General features: G+C 36.5%; 2 protein-coding genes across 2 annotated transcripts; both read left to right on the forward strand.

Moving 5' to 3' along the window:
* The first annotated feature begins 398 nt into the window (after window positions 1–398).
* APC8 (anaphase-promoting complex subunit 8) lies at window positions 399–4,028 on the forward strand. The gene is made up of 4 exons (XM_086654322.1): window positions 399–688; window positions 847–1,153; window positions 2,150–3,400; window positions 3,584–4,028. Exons 1-4 carry the CDS (start codon window positions 603–605, stop codon window positions 3,647–3,649), a joined length of 1,710 nt encoding a protein of 569 aa, XP_086510448.1. The 5' UTR covers window positions 399–602; the 3' UTR covers window positions 3,650–4,028.
* Window positions 4,029–6,537: 2,509 nt separating this feature from the next.
* Window positions 6,538–16,739, forward strand: LOC147567732 (paired amphipathic helix protein Sin3-like 3). Its single transcript, XM_086654323.1, has 24 exons — window positions 6,538–6,855; window positions 7,312–7,389; window positions 7,798–7,941; window positions 8,044–8,230; window positions 8,309–8,407; window positions 8,543–8,710; window positions 9,078–9,354; window positions 9,575–9,693; window positions 10,019–10,091; window positions 10,154–10,189; window positions 10,393–10,706; window positions 10,820–10,974; window positions 11,666–11,787; window positions 11,900–12,154; window positions 12,684–13,280; window positions 13,378–13,469; window positions 13,943–14,572; window positions 14,687–14,787; window positions 14,867–15,005; window positions 15,104–15,253; window positions 15,357–15,517; window positions 15,601–15,712; window positions 15,811–16,000; window positions 16,164–16,739. Exons 2-23 carry the CDS (start codon window positions 7,328–7,330, stop codon window positions 15,970–15,972), a joined length of 4,155 nt encoding a protein of 1,384 aa, XP_086510449.1. The 5' UTR covers window positions 6,538–6,855; window positions 7,312–7,327; the 3' UTR covers window positions 15,973–16,000; window positions 16,164–16,739.
* The last annotated feature ends 670 nt before the right edge of the window (window positions 16,740–17,409 follow it).

Consider the following 17,409-nt stretch of genomic DNA (forward strand, 5'->3'; position numbering starts at 1 on the left):
CCTTCTCTGTTAAATCGCATGGTTATTGCTTTAGCTTTTATGGCTTTGTAAAACTATGTTATCATTTATATGAGTTCTATTCCCCTCAAAAAAAAAAAAAAATGACGGACCTACGACCGTTGCGGTTATCCCTCTCCATGGAGATTAACGGATCAGATTGAAAGTATTCGCGAGAGGATAGCTGGCCGTCGGATTGAGCTTCTTTACTGCCCTAGGGTTCAGAATAAAGAAGCCCACAATTTAGCCGCGTCGGTTTTATCCCCTAATTATTAATTACATTTGAGCCCTCGTTGTTAGAGTGGATTACTCGTTAACCCCCGTGTTTTGTTGTTTTTTTTATTTGGGTCTAACTTTGTAATCTTGAATTGTTAAATGGCTGTTATTCAAAAAAAAAAAAAAACTCATATAATTTGGTGTGGGGCGGGCTTTAGGCAGTTTTGGGGTTCGAGTAGCCCATGACTTCCCACCCCCAGGCACATCACCCTCGGCGCATTATAGTTGGCCCTGGTTCTGGGTTTTCAAAAGGCGAAGGCGCGAGAATTTCAGTAAACCACTGAAGTGGAAGAGAGAGAGAGAGACGGAGGGAGAAGTTTGATGCCTTGATGGGTTCAAAGGAGAGTTGCAGAAACGAGTTACGGACTGCGATTCGTCAACTCAGTGATCGTTGCCTTTACACTGCTTCGAAATGGTAAAACTCCCGAAACCCTAAATGCCCCAAATCACTCAATATATCCCATTTTGAATTGAAAAGTTTCAATTTTGATGCGAAATATTTTGAATTTCAAATTACTATTTCTTCATTTTGATATTGAATCCTGGGATTTGTAATTCTATAACTGTTTGCAGGGCAGCGGAACAACTAGTTGGAATCGAACAAGATCCATCAAAGCATACACCTTCAAACACAAGATTTCAGCGAGGAAGTTCAAGTATTCTTAGAAGATTTGGTGGAAATGAGATGCCTTGTACACCAATTGGTGGAGTATCTTATGTTTCAACACCAGTTATTGAAGAAGATGATACTGTTGATAATGATTTTTACTTACTTGCTAAATCTTATTTTGATTGCAAAGAATATAGAAGAGCTGCTCATGCTCTTCGAGACCAGACTGGGAAAAAAGCTCTCTTCTTGAGATGTTATGCACTCTATCTGGTTTGATTCAATCTCAACATTCTGTCTTTTTTTTTCCTTAGTAACTTCTTCATGTCATTTAGTTTGAGATAGTACTGTGAGACTAGTCCCACATGGGAGAAGGGGTATCTAGCAACCAAGAATATAATGTCTAGGTCCTATCCACTCATTGCCAATTGGTTTTGAGTTGGATGACCACAAACTTTACAAGTACTATCCTGTTTTGAATGGAAGTTACTTATGACCTAAACCTTGGATGTGAATGTTTACATCAGAGGTTCGCAAGGAGCCGTCACTTCTCAGGGCTGCCACTCTTCTGGTCTGGTTAACCCGAGAAAGAAAACAAAAATGGGATAGATTTACGAGAAATCTTATTTAGTTAGATAGGGTAGATTAAGATGGGACACCAAAATAATTGATTGCTGAGCCTTATGAGATAGGAAACTGTCAAGTATGGTCCTAAGGGAAGGAATTGACCCACCTTTTCCGACCGATTAGGAACGACCCTTAAATAGTTCTGGTCTTGTGGTGTGGAGGTTCTCGCGCCACAACATGTTAATGAACTAGTCGTGTCAACGTGGCTGTCAAATGGTACGTGTCACGCTGATGGACGGTTCTGAAACACTATTCACAGCTAAAGAACACTATGGTGCGCCAAATGGATGTTTTCCACCATTAGAACTCGAAGTACATCATTTTGGCCGACTCTTATACCACGTTTCCATCACAAAGTGAACACCAGTTTTGCTTTTTCATGTTGCATAACTTGATTAGTTCTAGGCTTCTAGCAATTGAACTTTGCTTGATCAAATGCTATTAGTTCGATGGAACTATGGAAGTATTTCTAATCAATATATGAAACGCTATTTAAGGTATAAGGTTGTATTCATAAACATCGAGAAAAAACTAATATGCTTTCAGTATTATTTTTGTTAATTTGATATGCTAAATTTAGCTCCATCATTTGGAAAATATCTGAACTTTGTTAGATTTTTCTCTTTTATTGCTTAAAACAAGGCCGGTGAAAAGCGTAAAGAGGAAGAAATTATAGAACTTGATGGAACTTTGGGTAAGACTGACACTATAAACTGTGAATTGGTTTCTCTTGAGAGGGAGCTAGCAACACAGCACAAAAATGACAAAATTGATCCATTTGGCTTGTATTTGTATGGTATTGTGTTGAAAGAAAAAGGACGCAAGGATCTTGCCCGTTCTATCCTTGTAGAATCAGTGAATAGCTATCCTTGGAACTGGAGTGCCTGGTCAGAACTACAAAGCCTATGCACCACCTTTGATATCTTAAACAACCTTAGTCTCAAAAACCACTGGATGAAAGATTTCTTCCTTGGAAGTGCATACCAAGAACTCAGGATGCATACCGAATCCTTAGCTAAATACGAATATCTACAGGGATCTTTTCGTTTCAGCAATAATATTCGAGCTCAGATTGCAAAAGCGAAGTATAGTTTAAGGGAGTTTGAAGAAGTTGAAGTGATATTTGAAGAACTTTTGAGAATCGATCCACATAGAGTAGATGATATGGATATGTATTCAAATGTCCTCTATGCAAAAGAGTCCTTCTCTGCCTTAAGTTATCTTGCCCACAGGGTATTCTTGACTGACAAATATCGTCCCGAGTCTTGCTGCATTATTGGGAATTACTACAGTTTGAAAGGCCAGCATGAAAAATCTGTAATGTATTTTAGAAGGGCATTAAAGCTTAACAAGAATTATTTATCTGCTTGGACTTTGATGGGTCACGAGTATGTCGAGATGAAGAATACTCCAGCTGCTGTTGATGCTTATAGGAGAGCTGTGGATATAAATCCATGTGATTATCGGGCCTGGTATGGGTTAGGACAGGCCTATGAGATGATGGGAATGCCCTTTTATGCTTTATATTACTTCCGGAAATCAGTTTATTTGCAGCCAACTGACTCGAGGTTGTGGATAGCCATGGGTCAATGTTATGAAACTGAAGAACTTCACATGCTCGAGGAGGCTATAAAGTGTTATAAAAGAGCAGCAAACACTAATGACAGAGAAGGAATTGCACTTCATCAACTAGCAAAGCTGCATAGTGAACTCGGTCTATCCCAAGAAGCAGCATTTTATTATAAGAAGGATTTGCAGAGAATGGAAGATGAAGAGAGAGATGGACCAAACACTGTAGAAGCTTTGCTTTTTCTTGCGACACATTGCAGAGCTGAAAAGAGATTCGAGGAAGCAGAGGTTTACTGCACTAGGCTCTTGGATTATACTGGCCCAGTAAGTTCACTATAGTCTCTGTTTTCTCCGCATAGTTAGATTCGAATAATATTTACTCAAATCATTTATTTTAATAGACCCACTAACGCAGAAGGAACGGACAAAAGATACACTCTTGATAATTCTCCAAAACTGTAAAAACTCAAAAGCTTGTCTTCTTACGTTTCACTTTATTATTTGCAGGAGAAGGAAACAGCTAAGAGTATTTTACGCGGAATGAAGATGGAAGCTGAGCATTACCCTCCCTAATAGAATTAATCTATACTGACTGATTGTTAAGTTTCTACCTCCAGAAATTTGATCGATGAGATTAAGCTTTGCTGATAAATCACGGCAGAGATCTAAATCATATGAGAATATACAGAGATTCATTTCAGATTCTGAGCGGTTGCATCCTCTATCCAACCAGTACGAATCAGAATGCCAACTGTTGAGGCGTTTCTTAGTTTTGAGAGCAAAATACTTGGTCATTTAATCTTATAACTAGTAACCTGAATTGTTATCTATCTTTTTTATTGTTTATCTTTTTTGTTTTGTTTAGTTTGATTCCAAGCCTGTCTAGTAGTTTTACATGTACATGATTGTAATCTCATTTTTCAGTTACAAGAGCTTTCATTGAATTAGGAAACAGAAGCCACTTCAGGAGAGAGGAACATTCACCTTTCACATCCGTTCAATAGAATCTTGAGTTATTATCAGAGTTTAGTTTGAGTCTCAAACTTGAGAACACTAGGTTCCTCTAGTAAACTTGTTTTCCTTGGAAACCATAGTGTAAAAAAATTGACTAATCAAAAGATGGAGATTTGAACATCAAATATGTTTTATATGACATAACACAGTGCATGTATGTGGTTTATAACATCTTGTGGAACTAGGTTGGCAAAGCAAAGTGCTTATATGTTTTATAACGTCTTGCCGAAGTAGTTTGAGAAAGGAAAAACTATCTTGAGGTTTTTTGTAACTAACAAATCTATTTTCCTATTCTAACTGTTTAGTGGAAAACACCATCGATGTCTTAAAATTTATAGTTTTCAACCCCAATCTTCTTATGCGACCCCTTTCTTTTCTCTAATAGTCATTAAGAGATACTCTAATAAAAAGTTCTCCAAATAAAAACTGTAAAAATCAATTATTATAGTTGAGGTAGCACTTTCCATCATCTTTTAACAAAAATTCTAGCAAATTCTACGTGTGATGCATAAAATTGTAGAGTTTGAGTGTTCATCGAATATGCTCTTACTCACAAGAAGAGAACAAATACGGGCACCTCTAATGCAACATTAAATTGTAAAAATTCTGAGCGACACATAAGATTTTTAGTTTTTTCTTTTAAGGAACTTCTCTAATGCAAAACCCAATTTGACTATCGGTGAGTAGTTAAGATATATGAAAGTATGTATAAGCCGCCTCATCTTTGCTTGGATGTCTCGTGATCAATTAGATTTCTCAGCATGAATTGGTTGAGGTAAGTACGATTCAAAAGTGGGACCGTTCTAGAGGCGCATCATTCCAATGCACCTACACGGATATGAGCGGGGGCATAAACTTATAGGAAGATTATATGTACGCTTACCATCTTTTACCCACCACACTCGCACCTTTTTTTTTTTTTTGAAACCATATTTCATTTATAAGTGATTAAATCACCTTTGACTTAAAATAAAAAATCATTGATGCGAGTGTTCATAACAAAAATGCTGAGTGCATTTAAAATTCCTCAAATTTATAAACCCCGACCTTGTTGATTTTGCCTCTGACAATTTGTTTGTTAAACCCAGCCACAAAAAGGACAGGAAGAATATGAAAATAAGAGCCCTTTGCATTCTATTTCTTTCCTACCATAGATTTTAACTCTCATTTAGAACTTACATTAAGAATTTTGTGTTTAAGGGGTGATGAAACTTTTCCATTGAAAATTTTCTCTCTTAAACAGTAATGGTGTGTTTGGTTGCAGGATTCCTAAGTAGGATTCCTATCAAAAGTGGAATTTGGTAGGAATCATGAATCCTTGGTCTGTTTGGCTACCAAGAATCCTAGGACTCTTGAATCCTAAGGATTCCTAATTCCAAAATTTGTATTGGACCAAAATCTCACCCCACCCCCTAGGATTTGCTAGGATTTTGGATTAATGAACCTAAATTTCAAACTTAAAATCAACAAAAAAATATTTCCTTCTACAAAATCATTATTTTTTTTCAAAACTATTATTTTTTTCAAAAATCAGATTTTTTCTAAAGACGTTTAAAAATACTCAAATAATAATAAATCATAGGATTCTTAGTTGCCAAACAAGCCAAAAAATATTACTTGGATTCATGAATCCGTAGAATCATGAATCCCAAAGACTCATGAATCCGCGGATTCATGATTCCGCCATCCAAACACACCATAAGTTTTCTTCGTCTGATTTGTTATGTGTTTTAATAGTTGAAACACCACCATACTTCACACGTCATCGTGAGGTCGAAATTTTATTTGTGGAACATTTCAATGAACTTATTCTATATTTGTCTACATACTATTGCTCCTAATATTCATTTAAGACTAGCATTATGGTTGACGGAATCTAGAAATAATTAAATTTTGTTTAGGAATTTCGTAACAAATTTTTATGTTTTCTTTGTTATGTGATAATTTTTCACTTATGAGATTAGAAATTTCAATTTCTACATTACCTGTATGTCTTAATGATAAATCCCCATTTATCTTCGTTCTAGAAGAATGTCATTCAAATTTTTTGTTCAAAATCTTTCAATAATGAGCTTTCTATTTGTTCTCTTCTCCTGTTATGTAAAATAATCATTCACATTTTAATCCGTTGAAATATAAAGAAATCTTGTTATGACGATTTTTTTTCTCCAATGTCAAAATGTAAATAGCTCAATGCTTTGTATAATATGTAACCTAGTCTAAAATGTTCATTCTATAAAATCATTTCCAAGTGTTGTTTTTATTTTTTTTTGGAAGACGACTACGATCTACGCAAGTCGTGATATTTGGCATTTGATACATCATAGATGGGATAAGCTCGATAACTGCCCGCTCAAACACTAACAAGACCGGGCCTATAGACCAACAAGTGTTATATTGTATCATTTTCTTTGCATATATACATTTACTATTGATGATTTTCTAACTGGTGATACATGACAACAAACTCACTCCACAAGAGAGTGTAACTCTTAAACAGAGACTAATTTGAATCATTATCTTTTATCTATCAAGAAATTTCAATTATTTATATTAATTATAATTAAATAATTAAAATTAGAAATTAAATTAAATAAACCTAATAGGAAACAAAATCAGAAGGAGAAAAAAAACGGGCATAAAACCAGTTTATGTTTGGATTATGGGCTCTTCATTTTCTCTCTCAATTCCAAAAACCATAACCTCTCTCTTCTTCTTAAGTCTGGTTTAAGCTTTGTTCTTCACTAACCTGATTCCCTCGCAAGGTTCATACTTCCCCTCTTTTCTCTATTTTCTTTCTCTTCTCTCTCTTTCTCTTTCTTCCCTTTTATTATTATCAGTTTCTCTCCTTCATCATGAGATTTATTTTGTATCAGTGTTGATTCATTCTTGTCATTTTATCACTGTATAATCTCTTTCTCATTCTTTTTAATTGATGACTTGTTCTTTTAGTTTTGATTTCTGTTACATATGTTCTCGATTTTTCGATTTGGTCAAAGTAACCTAATATTACTTAAAGTTTTGGTATTTTTATTGTTGGGTTTAATTTTAATTCGATTATTTGTGGTTAGATCTGCGATTTTATTTTAGTAGCCTGGATTGAATCTGTAGTAGTCTTTTGTTTGATTATCTGTAATGAAAGAGTTGGATTTTGAACAGTTTGCATGTAATTTGATTTTTTGTGGGTAAAAATTGAATTTTTTTGGTCTTTGATATTTCAGACGAGTTCTTGCGGCCATGAAAAGGTATAGGGATGATGATTCCAGGAGTTCTCACCATAAACGCCCAGTATCCGAGCAGTAAGTGTTTCTCTTTCTATCTCTATTTTTTAATTTGGGGATAATCAGACATGAAAATGGTTAATCATAAATGTCTTCGACTGTACTTGAAATCATTTTTCGATAGAAGACCGGTTATCTAATTTGTTCTTCGTTTGCTAGTTTTGTCGTGGGATTATATGTTATACTTGATTTTGCTCTTCCCCTGTTTAACTTTTTTTTTGGGATTTTTTTGAGTTAGGGTTCCACCTTATTCATTCTGATATATGTTTTCCATATTTCTCTTATCTAATATATAAAAGAGAACGATTTTGTGTTTTAGCATTCTTTTTTCAGGTTATTTCATCTGAACCTAATTTTTCTCACCTATATGTTAATCTATGTTTTAAAATTTAATGATGTTTTATACTACCTTTTTGCGCAATAAAGCTCTGGAGGAGGTGCTGGGGGTACACATTCACTGACAACTGGTGATGCCATGGCCTATCTCAAAGACGTAAAAGAAATGTTTCAGGATAAGCCAGACAAATATGATGAGTTCCTTGATGTCATGAAAAATTTTAAGGCTCAAAGGTTTGATCATCACTATCTTTGTTTTAGTTTACTTGTTATGTTCTTGTATAGATGGACACTAAATAAAGGATTCATCTTTTCCTGGTTTGATATTGCTTTCAGAATTAATACAGCAGGAGTTATTGCTAGGGTAAAGGAATTGTTCCGTGGTCACCGCAACCTTATTTTGGGTTTTAATACTTTCTTGCCCAAGGGTTATGAGATCACTCTACCTCTTGATTCTGATGAGCCTCACCAAAAGAAGCCTGTGGAATTCAATGAAGCCGTCAATTTTGTAAATAAAATAAAGGTAAAATTATTTAGTCATAGTTGATTCTGAGTTGATCGTCCTGTGGACTCTCACAGGTAACTGGTTATCTATTTACAGACAACCTTCCTAGACGACGATCGTGTCTACAAACAATTTCTAGAGATATTGAATATGTACCGGAAAGATAATAAGTCTATTACAGAGGTTTATGCCGAGGTATGTTCTCTTGTACTTTTGCATAATAGAATACCCTTCTTGTTTCTATCACGTTAATCTGAATTACAGATTTTCCGTGGCGGACATTCTACAGTTATCATTTTCTTGAACCTTAACCATGTTATTTCTTTGTAGGTAGCTGATCTTTTTCACCATCACCCAGACTTGCTTAAAGAGTTTATTCACTTCCTTCCAGAGACAGACCCAACACAACATGCTCCCCCAGGAAAAATGTCATCTCTTCCACGGAGAGATGAGAGAAGCTCTACTGTTACTGCTTCAAGGCAATTGCACATGAACAAGGTCAGACATTCATAGTTTTGAACATGTACAGCATCTGATATCAGGACCCATGTTCTAGATATTTGTATAGTGTGTTGTATTATCTCGTGTGTTAAAAAATAGAACCCTAAGTTGGATAGATATTAACAAATATGATTATGTATGTTAGGCATATCAAAATAGATGCTAAATTAACAAATCATTTGCAAAAGGCCTCAAGAAAAACAAAGTCATTAGTTAGTTATTGTGTCTGACATACTGTTGTAACTCTTAGTCCATTGTGTCATAATAAAAATTGAAAAGTTGTCTTCCATTTGTTTCTTTCCAGAGTTTGTGAATGTTTTCTGATTCCTCAAGTTAATGATTTGTGTATGTGCAATATTACCAGATGGAGAGGACATTGACCCATCATGTCAAGCGTGATATCAGTGTGGACCGTCCTGATCCAGACCATAATAGAGCACTGGGGAAAGTGGACAAGGAGCAGCGTAGACGTGCGGAAAAGGAAAAAGAGAGAAAGGAAGATCATGAGAGAAGAGATCGTGATCGTCATGATAAGGATATGTCGCGTGGCAACAATAGGGTCTTCAGCAATGGGCAGCGTTTAGCTTATAAACGAAAACTTTCCAGCAGGGTTGAAGATAATGCTGAACCGTTATCCCAAGGTGGGGAACACTGTCAGAATTATGACATACATTCAATCTCGTCTTCTTTCAATTAAAAGAATCAATTGAAAAGAGAGCCCTCAGAACCAGCATGCTTAGTGAAGTATAGAGATCATAAATCTTGAATCTTATGTACCCCTATCTGTCCACTACTGATTATGTTGTTATTCCAGATGTTTATGTTTCTATAGAAGTCTAATTCTTTATAATATAATAGCAGATGCATACATGTTCTGGGAGAAAGTGAAGGATCACAACTATGCTGATTACCAGACATTCATTAAATTCCTGGACATGTTCAACAAAGAAATTATCGATGGATCCCAGTTGCAATCCTTGGTAGGAGTAATTCCCTCTGGAAGCTTTATTCAAAAATTTTAAATGCAACTGAACTTCTTTTCTTTTATTTGATGATTACTTTTGTTGCTTTCAGTTGTTAAGTTGTTTCATATGACAATTACATTACCTTATCGTTTTCTTTTTGTTCTTTGTAATGTACACTGTGGTAGTTTAGCTTACCCATTAATTTGGACGAGTCTTGAATTTACATAAGCATCCCAATTTATCTTGTACCTTTTTATCGTGTCTGGAGAGTTATAGTATAAATCTCTTCCAGGGCTGTTTATTCCATGCTATTTACAGAATTTGTTGCTTTTTTTTTCAGATGGCTGGTTTATTTGAAGATTCAGATCTTATTGAAGGATTCAATGAATTTTGGTCACGTTGTGAGACGAATGGTATGTGTCCGGAACTTAAAGCTTTTATCTATTTGTTGATTCTAACTTGGTATTCTCTGCAGATGGATTCCTTGCAGAAGTTGATAGGAGAATTAAAGGTATGTAGAAAGTAAACGCCTTCTTCTTGTTCGCGCTTCCATGTTTTTACTTTGCAAGTATTTCCTTATTAAGGGACATCAATTTGGTTAATAATTCTGGATCGTGGTTATTTATTTAAACTAGAGCAGCCAAATACTATAAAGCTTTTGTATGTGTGGATGTTTGTAGTTTGTAACTTTATTGATCTCTTGGTTAAATGTAGAATCCTTACGAAGTGAACGACGCTTACCCAGACCAGTGAAGGTAGAAGAAAGGACTAAAGAAAGGGAAAGATTTGGGAGAAATGACAGGGAGAGGGACTCCTTACGCGAGCATGAGAGGGACGAGAGGGATAAATTCAAAGAGCGGGGAAGGGAGAGGGATAGAGAAAGGGATATGATTGAGAAAAATGTAGCATCAGCTGGTCATAAGGTTCTTACTCAGAGCCAGGATAAGTATTTGGCTAAGCCCATATCAGAGCTTGACCTATCTAACTGTGAACGCTGTACTCCGAGTTATCGCCTTCTGCCGACCAACGTAAATAGTGCTTCATCATTGATTTTAACTTTTCGACTATATAAATTTCCATTTTCTCCAGCTGTTTTGAGTTTTTTATTACATCTGAAACTTCCTTATCTAATGGATTGCAGTACGCCATACCTTCAGCTGGCCAGAGGAGTAAACTTGGTGATGAAGTTTTGAACAATCATTGGGTATCAGTGACTTCAGGAAGTGAGGATTACTCTTTTAAACACATGCGCAAAAACCAATACGAGGAAAGCCTGTTTAAATGTGAAGATGATAGGTAATTAAAATTATACAGAACATTGATCTGGATTCTGTCGTGTATGTTTTTTTAATACATTCTACATGTCAATTAGCCAGTATTCTGTCTGTTTCTCCCTTAAATAGCTTGACGAGTTTAGATATAGTAGGGTACGTTTCGCTATAAGCTTAATCTGATGTTTCTAGCTTTTAGGTTGTATTATTTCATGTTTGCAGGTCTGAATCGTACTAAAAATGTAGATATATTTCATGTCATTTCTATAATGTTTGTTTAAGATTTAAAAAGTTAGAAGCATTGAAGAAATTAATCATGCTAGGCTCTATTTTCTCTATAAGAGTAAAATCGTAGGAGCCTCTTCAACTCTTTTACCTTGCAACAAAGTGTAGGTACTTTTTATAGTCTCAAAAGTCTATGTAACAGCCGAAAGTCTAATCAGGTTCGTAGAAGCTTAATCTGATGTTGCAAGCTAAATGCCTTCTTTATTTAGCCGTTAGCCTTTAGCCAAAGTTATCAACGGACATGAAAATGACAAAACAAGCAAACTAAATTAAACATAGAGTTAAGTGCTACTTGCTCGTTCATAGAAGCAGAAAAGAGGAAATGTCACCTTCCTCCAGATAATTGGTTATGAAATGGTTGTTGTGAGGTTTTATTTTTCATGAGAGACTCATTGCCCAATTAATGACTTGCTAATTCATATATGATTCAGATTTGAAATGGACATGTTATTAGAGTCAGTCAATGCGACGGCAAATCGAGTAGAGGATTTGCTCGAAATGATCGATGATGGCGCAATCAGTTTAGATGGTCCTCTTGAGGATTACTTTACAGGTATGTGTATGGAATAATGGTACACGTTAGTCTATTCATAAACTTCTGCTGTTAAAACTTGTATGATGTATGGTTTTTGTTTAATGTTCTTGTGGCCGTTTCTCCTTCAAAGAAATAAACCTGAGGTGCATTGAGCGTATATATGGTGACCATGGCTTGGATGTGATCGATGTGTTACGCAAGAATGCGGCCAATACATTGCCTGTTATACTATGTCGTCTGAAGCAGAAACAGGAGGAATGGTCAAAGTGTCGTTCAGATTTTAATAAGGTCTGGGCTGAAATTTATGCGAGGAACTATCATAAATCACTTGATCATCGTAGCTTCTATTTCAAACAGCAGGACATAAAGAGCTTGAGCACAAAAGGTATATGAAACATTTCCTACTTAGGTATTTCTGTGTTAGTCCCGTTGCTGTTTATGTTGTTGTTTACTTCTTACAGTGTAGCTAATTCTCTCTGGAGTTCTTTCTTTTTACATTTTTCTTGCTGGATGTTTGGCAAGAGCATTCTTGCGCTAATTGTATATTTTCTTTAAATCAGCATTTATTTGTTAAACTAATGTAAAAGCAGATACTGTTGACACTAAAGTGAGTACCTACATCTTGTATGAAGAACTGGACCATTATTTTGGGCTTCTTATCACTTCTAGTTGTTGTTCATTAACACAGTAAACCGTTTACGTATTTGTATGAACCTGATTAAACTTTTTGGCTAGAGACATGTGTCTAATCCCAAGTATGTTCATTGAACTTTTAAACATGGCTTTGACTGTGTATGTATGTAGGCTGTATGAAATTTAGTCATGTCAGTCCAGGTCATCTGTTTCCTTTTTCTGTTTATCTTTTTCTGGCTAATCTATTCTTCTCACTTGTTTTTTTTCACATTCTTACTCAGCTTTATTGTTGGAGGTCAAAGAAATCAATGAGCGGATGTGTAAGGAGCATGATGCACTTGTCTCGATTGCTGCTGGGAACCGACTACCTATATTTCCGAATTTGGAGTTTGAATACTCTGATCCATCTGTTCATGAAGACTTGTATCAGCTCATCAAATATTCCTGTGGTGAGGTTTGCACTTCGACGGATCAGTTGGATAAGGTTTTATGGGTTTGGACAACTCTTTTGGAGCCCATGCTGGGGGTTCCTCCTCGCCCGCAGGAATATGTTTTGAAGAACAAGAACCATGTTTCGGAAAATGGTGTAGTAAGTACAGCAGAAAATGAATGTAGTCTAAGAGCTGACACTGTCATAACTACCTCCAAGCAACTTATTCTTCCTATCAATGGGGATGGCAATATTTTATCCGAACAAGGTTCCCATAGTGGGGCTAGGTTGGTAAATCAGTACACAGTGACAGTTAAAGGAGATGATCTCAACCAAGGTCAGAGTACCGGTGAATTCAAGTCTAATCCAATGATTACTGATTCTAATGCCTCAATTGCTATTAGAGCAGAACAAAGTCATGATAGGTGCAACATGGAAATTACATCAGGTTACTGTGCTGCTTTGCTGCCTTAAGTTCACTTACCTAGTTTGTGATTTTTGAATCTCCATGACTGGCATACTGAACATTTTTCTTTTGTGTCTAGGGCTTAGAGGCAGTCCTGATGAATCTGGTCCCACTGCTTTGGATGACAGGCAAGAAAGTAGACTTATCACCGATGCTTTTACTTCGCCAGAGGTATCAATTTCTACTGTTTGATATCTTAAATTTCCCACCTTCACTGATCTACTGATTGTTAATTCAGTGGGTGTTAACTGTTTACGAATTAAATCCACATACTCATGAGAATACTGCCAAATGCAAATACAAGGTTCCTTTGGGTCTAAGAAACTTCGGCGTATAACTTTGACGTGGTCTTAGAACTTGATCCTTTGGGTAGGCAGAGTTAAATGACCAACTGTCCAACATAGTCTTCTGTAATGCGTTTTCAATTTTTCGAATTTGTGCACTTTACTTTAAGATAATTTGTTAGTCAGATGTATAACTCACAAGTGTATTGACTAACAACGGACCCAGACTACTTCCTGGCCAGTCAGCGCAAGTTTTGCTTCTTGTAATGACAAGTTTCGCTTAGGGATTTTGTGTAAATATTCTGTATGGATTTCTTGTAGTTCTTACTCTTGGAGCTGCGTTTCTTTCACGTGGTATAGGTGGATAAAAGTATAAAGCCAATGAGAGTAATAAATGCAGCAATTTTGGAGAGCACCAAAGGTCATAGTTATCATGATGATTCTACTGGTCACCCTAAATTAGAAAGAGAAGAGGGCGAGCTATCACCAAATGGAGATTTTGAAGAGGATAACTTTATTGTATATGAGGATTCTGGGGTACCTAAAACAATGGACAGTGTTCGAGACAGACAATTACCAGTGAGAAATGCAGAAGAAGGTAATGGTTGTGTGGAGGCAGGAGGTGAAAATGATGCAGACGATGAAGGAGAGGAAAGTCAACAGAGGTCAATAGAAGACAGTGAGAATGTTTCTGAGGCTGGTGAAGGTGTTTCAGGGAGCGAATCTGGTGATGGTGAGGATAATGAGGAAGAGGAAAATGTGGGCAATAATGCTAAGATGGAAAGTGAAGGTGAGGCTGAAGGGGTAGTGGCTGATTCACATGATGCTGAAGGAGAGGGGTTGTCGCTGCCATTTCCAGAACAGTTTCTATTCAAACTGAAACCTCTAACAAAATATGTTCCTTCATCAACACACAGCAGAGTAGAAAGCACTGAGTCTCGGATATTCTATGGAAATGACTCTTTCTATGTGCTTTTTAGGCTTCATCGTGTAAGCACTTTCCTCTTTTCTTCAAAGAAAAATAATGCAAACTTGCATGTGTTATTATACTAATTTTGTTTGTGTTATTATACTAATTTTGTTTCCGTTTTATATTTTTGGCAGATATTGTATGAAAGATTATTGTCAGCAAAAATTAATTCCTCAGCCATTGATTGCAAATGGAAGGTTCTGAAGGATACAAACCCACCTGATCTCTATGCCAGGTAATTGAGGTTCATATCTGTAATTCCTGGCTGTAAAATATTGAATATATACTGACGTAGTATCTGTTATGACGTTCAGATTTATTGGTGCACTTTACCAACTACTTGATGGTTCTTCTGATAATGCAAAGTTTGAGGATGATTGCCGTGCTATTATTGGAACTCAATCATATATTCTTTTCACATTAGACAAGTTGATATTTAAACTAGTCAAGCAGGTACATTTCGTTTCTTCGCCCCTCCTTTTACCTTTTTCGTTTTAAGTTGGTCATTGGTTGGGCTAGTCCAAGATTCTTATTTATGGTGTTTTCCTCAGCTTCAAACTATTATATCTGAAGACATTGACAACAAGCTTCTTCAACTACATGCATATGAAAATTCAAGAAAACCTGAGAAATTTGTGGACTTGTTTTATCATGATAATGCTCGTGTTCTTCATGACGATAACATCTATCGATTTGAATGTGTGAGTTGGTCGACTACTCCCTCCTTTTATGATATGCACCTGATACAAAATTTAAAATGGCAGAGCATAGTTTACCACTATTAATTAATATAATTTTTTGCAGTCATCGAACCCAACACGCTTATCGATCCAGCTGGTGCAGTATGGGCCCGAAAAAACGGAAGCCACGGCTGTTTCGATGGAGCCTAACTTTGCAGCTTATCTGCAGAACGACTTCCTCTTATTTCCTGTGAGGAAAGAGGTGAATGGTCTATTCCTTAAGAGGTAGAGATACTATTAGCTTAATATCTATGCCTTATATCCGTTAATGGGTTGTTGCGATTTCTACTAATACTTACTGTTTGTAGAAACCGAAGAGATCTTGCACCTGAAGATGATTATTCTGTAGAAGCCAATGCCATGGAGGGAGTTCAATTAATGAATGGTCTCGAGTGCAAGATAGCTTGTAATTCGTCAAAGGTAGTTTGCTGCTCGATTCTATCGTATTGAACAACTGAAATTTAACTTTGTGAGAATTACTTTGTCTTCTCTATAAGTAACTTAGAAGTCCTTCGCAGGTTGCTTATGTTTTAGGCACAGGAGACTTCTTCTATCGTCCGAAGAAGTCAAGAAAGTGTCTTTTGAGGAACGGTTCTGCACACCGTGGTCGGGCTAACCCCGGAAATGGTTATCCTTCTATTAGAGTAAAATGGTTCGAGAGATTGCTGAACAAATCCTAGTCCTGTCTCTTCTTGCAAACTCTCAAAGGTAAAACTACTTAAATAGATTCTTTTGTCATACTGCAAAAGGGTCTTTTTTGGCTGTAAAACTTTTATGAACCAAATTCTTCTATTTGAAACTCTTATAGTGTTTCCTCTTGGAGCTTTTTGTGTTTCCTTCTATATATCAATATTTGTTGTTTATTTTGCAGTGGATACTTTTTGGTCCAAGTCCCGAGAATTCTTTGGTGCTTTGAAGCAGAAAAAGCTCATGAATAGCAGCAGCAACAGAAAGCAAGAATGTTGTACAAGCTTCTCTCTCAATTCCGTGGTGTCTGTGAAATCAACCAGGAAGAGACCAGAATCAATGTTGAAGTTGTACATGCAGTATTTTGAGCATGTTTTAGAGGGGCAAGATTTGTGTAAATATTTTGATAATCTCATTCAGACTCAACTTATTAGGAAATTTGTACTTTTCATTTGAAAAATGGTATTTTGCCCAACCCTTGGGTTGGCAACACGACTAGCTTAGGTGGACGAGTAGAATTTAGAGAGAAATAAATCTCATTTATCTCCCCGCCTGTCCACCTAAGCAGGTCGGGACTATCGGTGCCTTAGGATCGGGCAGAATATCATCCTTGTTTTTCATTTATCTGATACCTAGTTAACATTCAGCTAGAAATAATCGAGTCAACAATTATAGCTTTTCACAGCTGTAGTATTTATTGCATGCACTTTGGCAGCAAATATCTCTACAATTTGGTATGTAGTTTTGTTGGTATTGGCTCCGATTGTGTGGGTTTTTACGTGTAGATGACATGAAGAATGATCATTGTTTTTTTTTTTTTACTGGCTAACATGTAACATCTATAGGTTGAAGAGTTGTTATATCAAAAGAGCCTCAACTTGAGATGGAGGCACTTTGGCTAGTGATGAGGCCGGGCCGGCGCGGCCCCTACGGAAACAGGTCAACCCGGGTTCTGTTCTGGATCCGATCTGGGCCTTTATTCTGGACCTGACAGGCTAGGCCCGTCCCGGTAAAAGGCCAGGTTAAGCCCGACAATTTTTTTTTCCTTTTTCTTTTTCGTTTTCCTTCCCTTTTTTAAATAGGGAAATTTGGCCAAAACTCCCTAAAAAATTTGAGTTTTGGTTAAAAAGGATTTATCAACTTTTTATAGGCTTCAGCTCCCTATGGCATTTTTGTAAATAATCTAATATAGGGAAAAGACGAAACTGACCTTATTGCAAACCAGATTGCAAACCAGTTTGCAAACAAGATTGCAAACCAGTTTGCAAAGCTTTGCAAGACAAATCAAATTGCAAAGTAGTGCAAACTAGTTTGCAAAGCTCTGCAAACCAGATTGCAAAGTGTGTGCAAAGTCATTGCAAGGCAAACCAGATTGCAAAGCAATGCAAACGGGATTGCAAAGCTCTGTAAACCAGTTTGCAAAGTGTGTG

Source organism: Eschscholzia californica, unplaced genomic scaffold (genome assembly GCF_041429995.1).
Source record: "Eschscholzia californica isolate CP2 unplaced genomic scaffold, dmEscCali1.0.p SCAF_1, whole genome shotgun sequence".
Lineage (NCBI taxonomy): Eukaryota > Viridiplantae > Streptophyta > Magnoliopsida > Ranunculales > Papaveraceae > Eschscholzia > Eschscholzia californica.

Coding starts and splice junctions, on each gene's coding strand:
- APC8 (XM_086654322.1), top strand. CDS start 603: ATGGGTTCAAAGGAGAGTTGCAGAAACGAGTTACGGACTGCGATTCGT. Junction 689..846: donor CTTTACACTGCTTCGAAATG/GTAAAACTCCCG, acceptor AACTGTTTGCAG/GGCAGCGGAACAACTAGTTG. Junction 3,401..3,583: donor TCTTGGATTATACTGGCCCA/GTAAGTTCACTA, acceptor TATTATTTGCAG/GAGAAGGAAACAGCTAAGAG.
- LOC147567732 (XM_086654323.1), top strand. CDS start 7,328: ATGAAAAGGTATAGGGATGATGATTCCAGGAGTTCTCACCATAAACGC. Junction 11,788..11,899: donor TCTTGAGGATTACTTTACAG/GTATGTGTATGG, acceptor TCTCCTTCAAAG/AAATAAACCTGAGGTGCATT. Junction 15,713..15,810: donor TAGCTTGTAATTCGTCAAAG/GTAGTTTGCTGC, acceptor AGTCCTTCGCAG/GTTGCTTATGTTTTAGGCAC.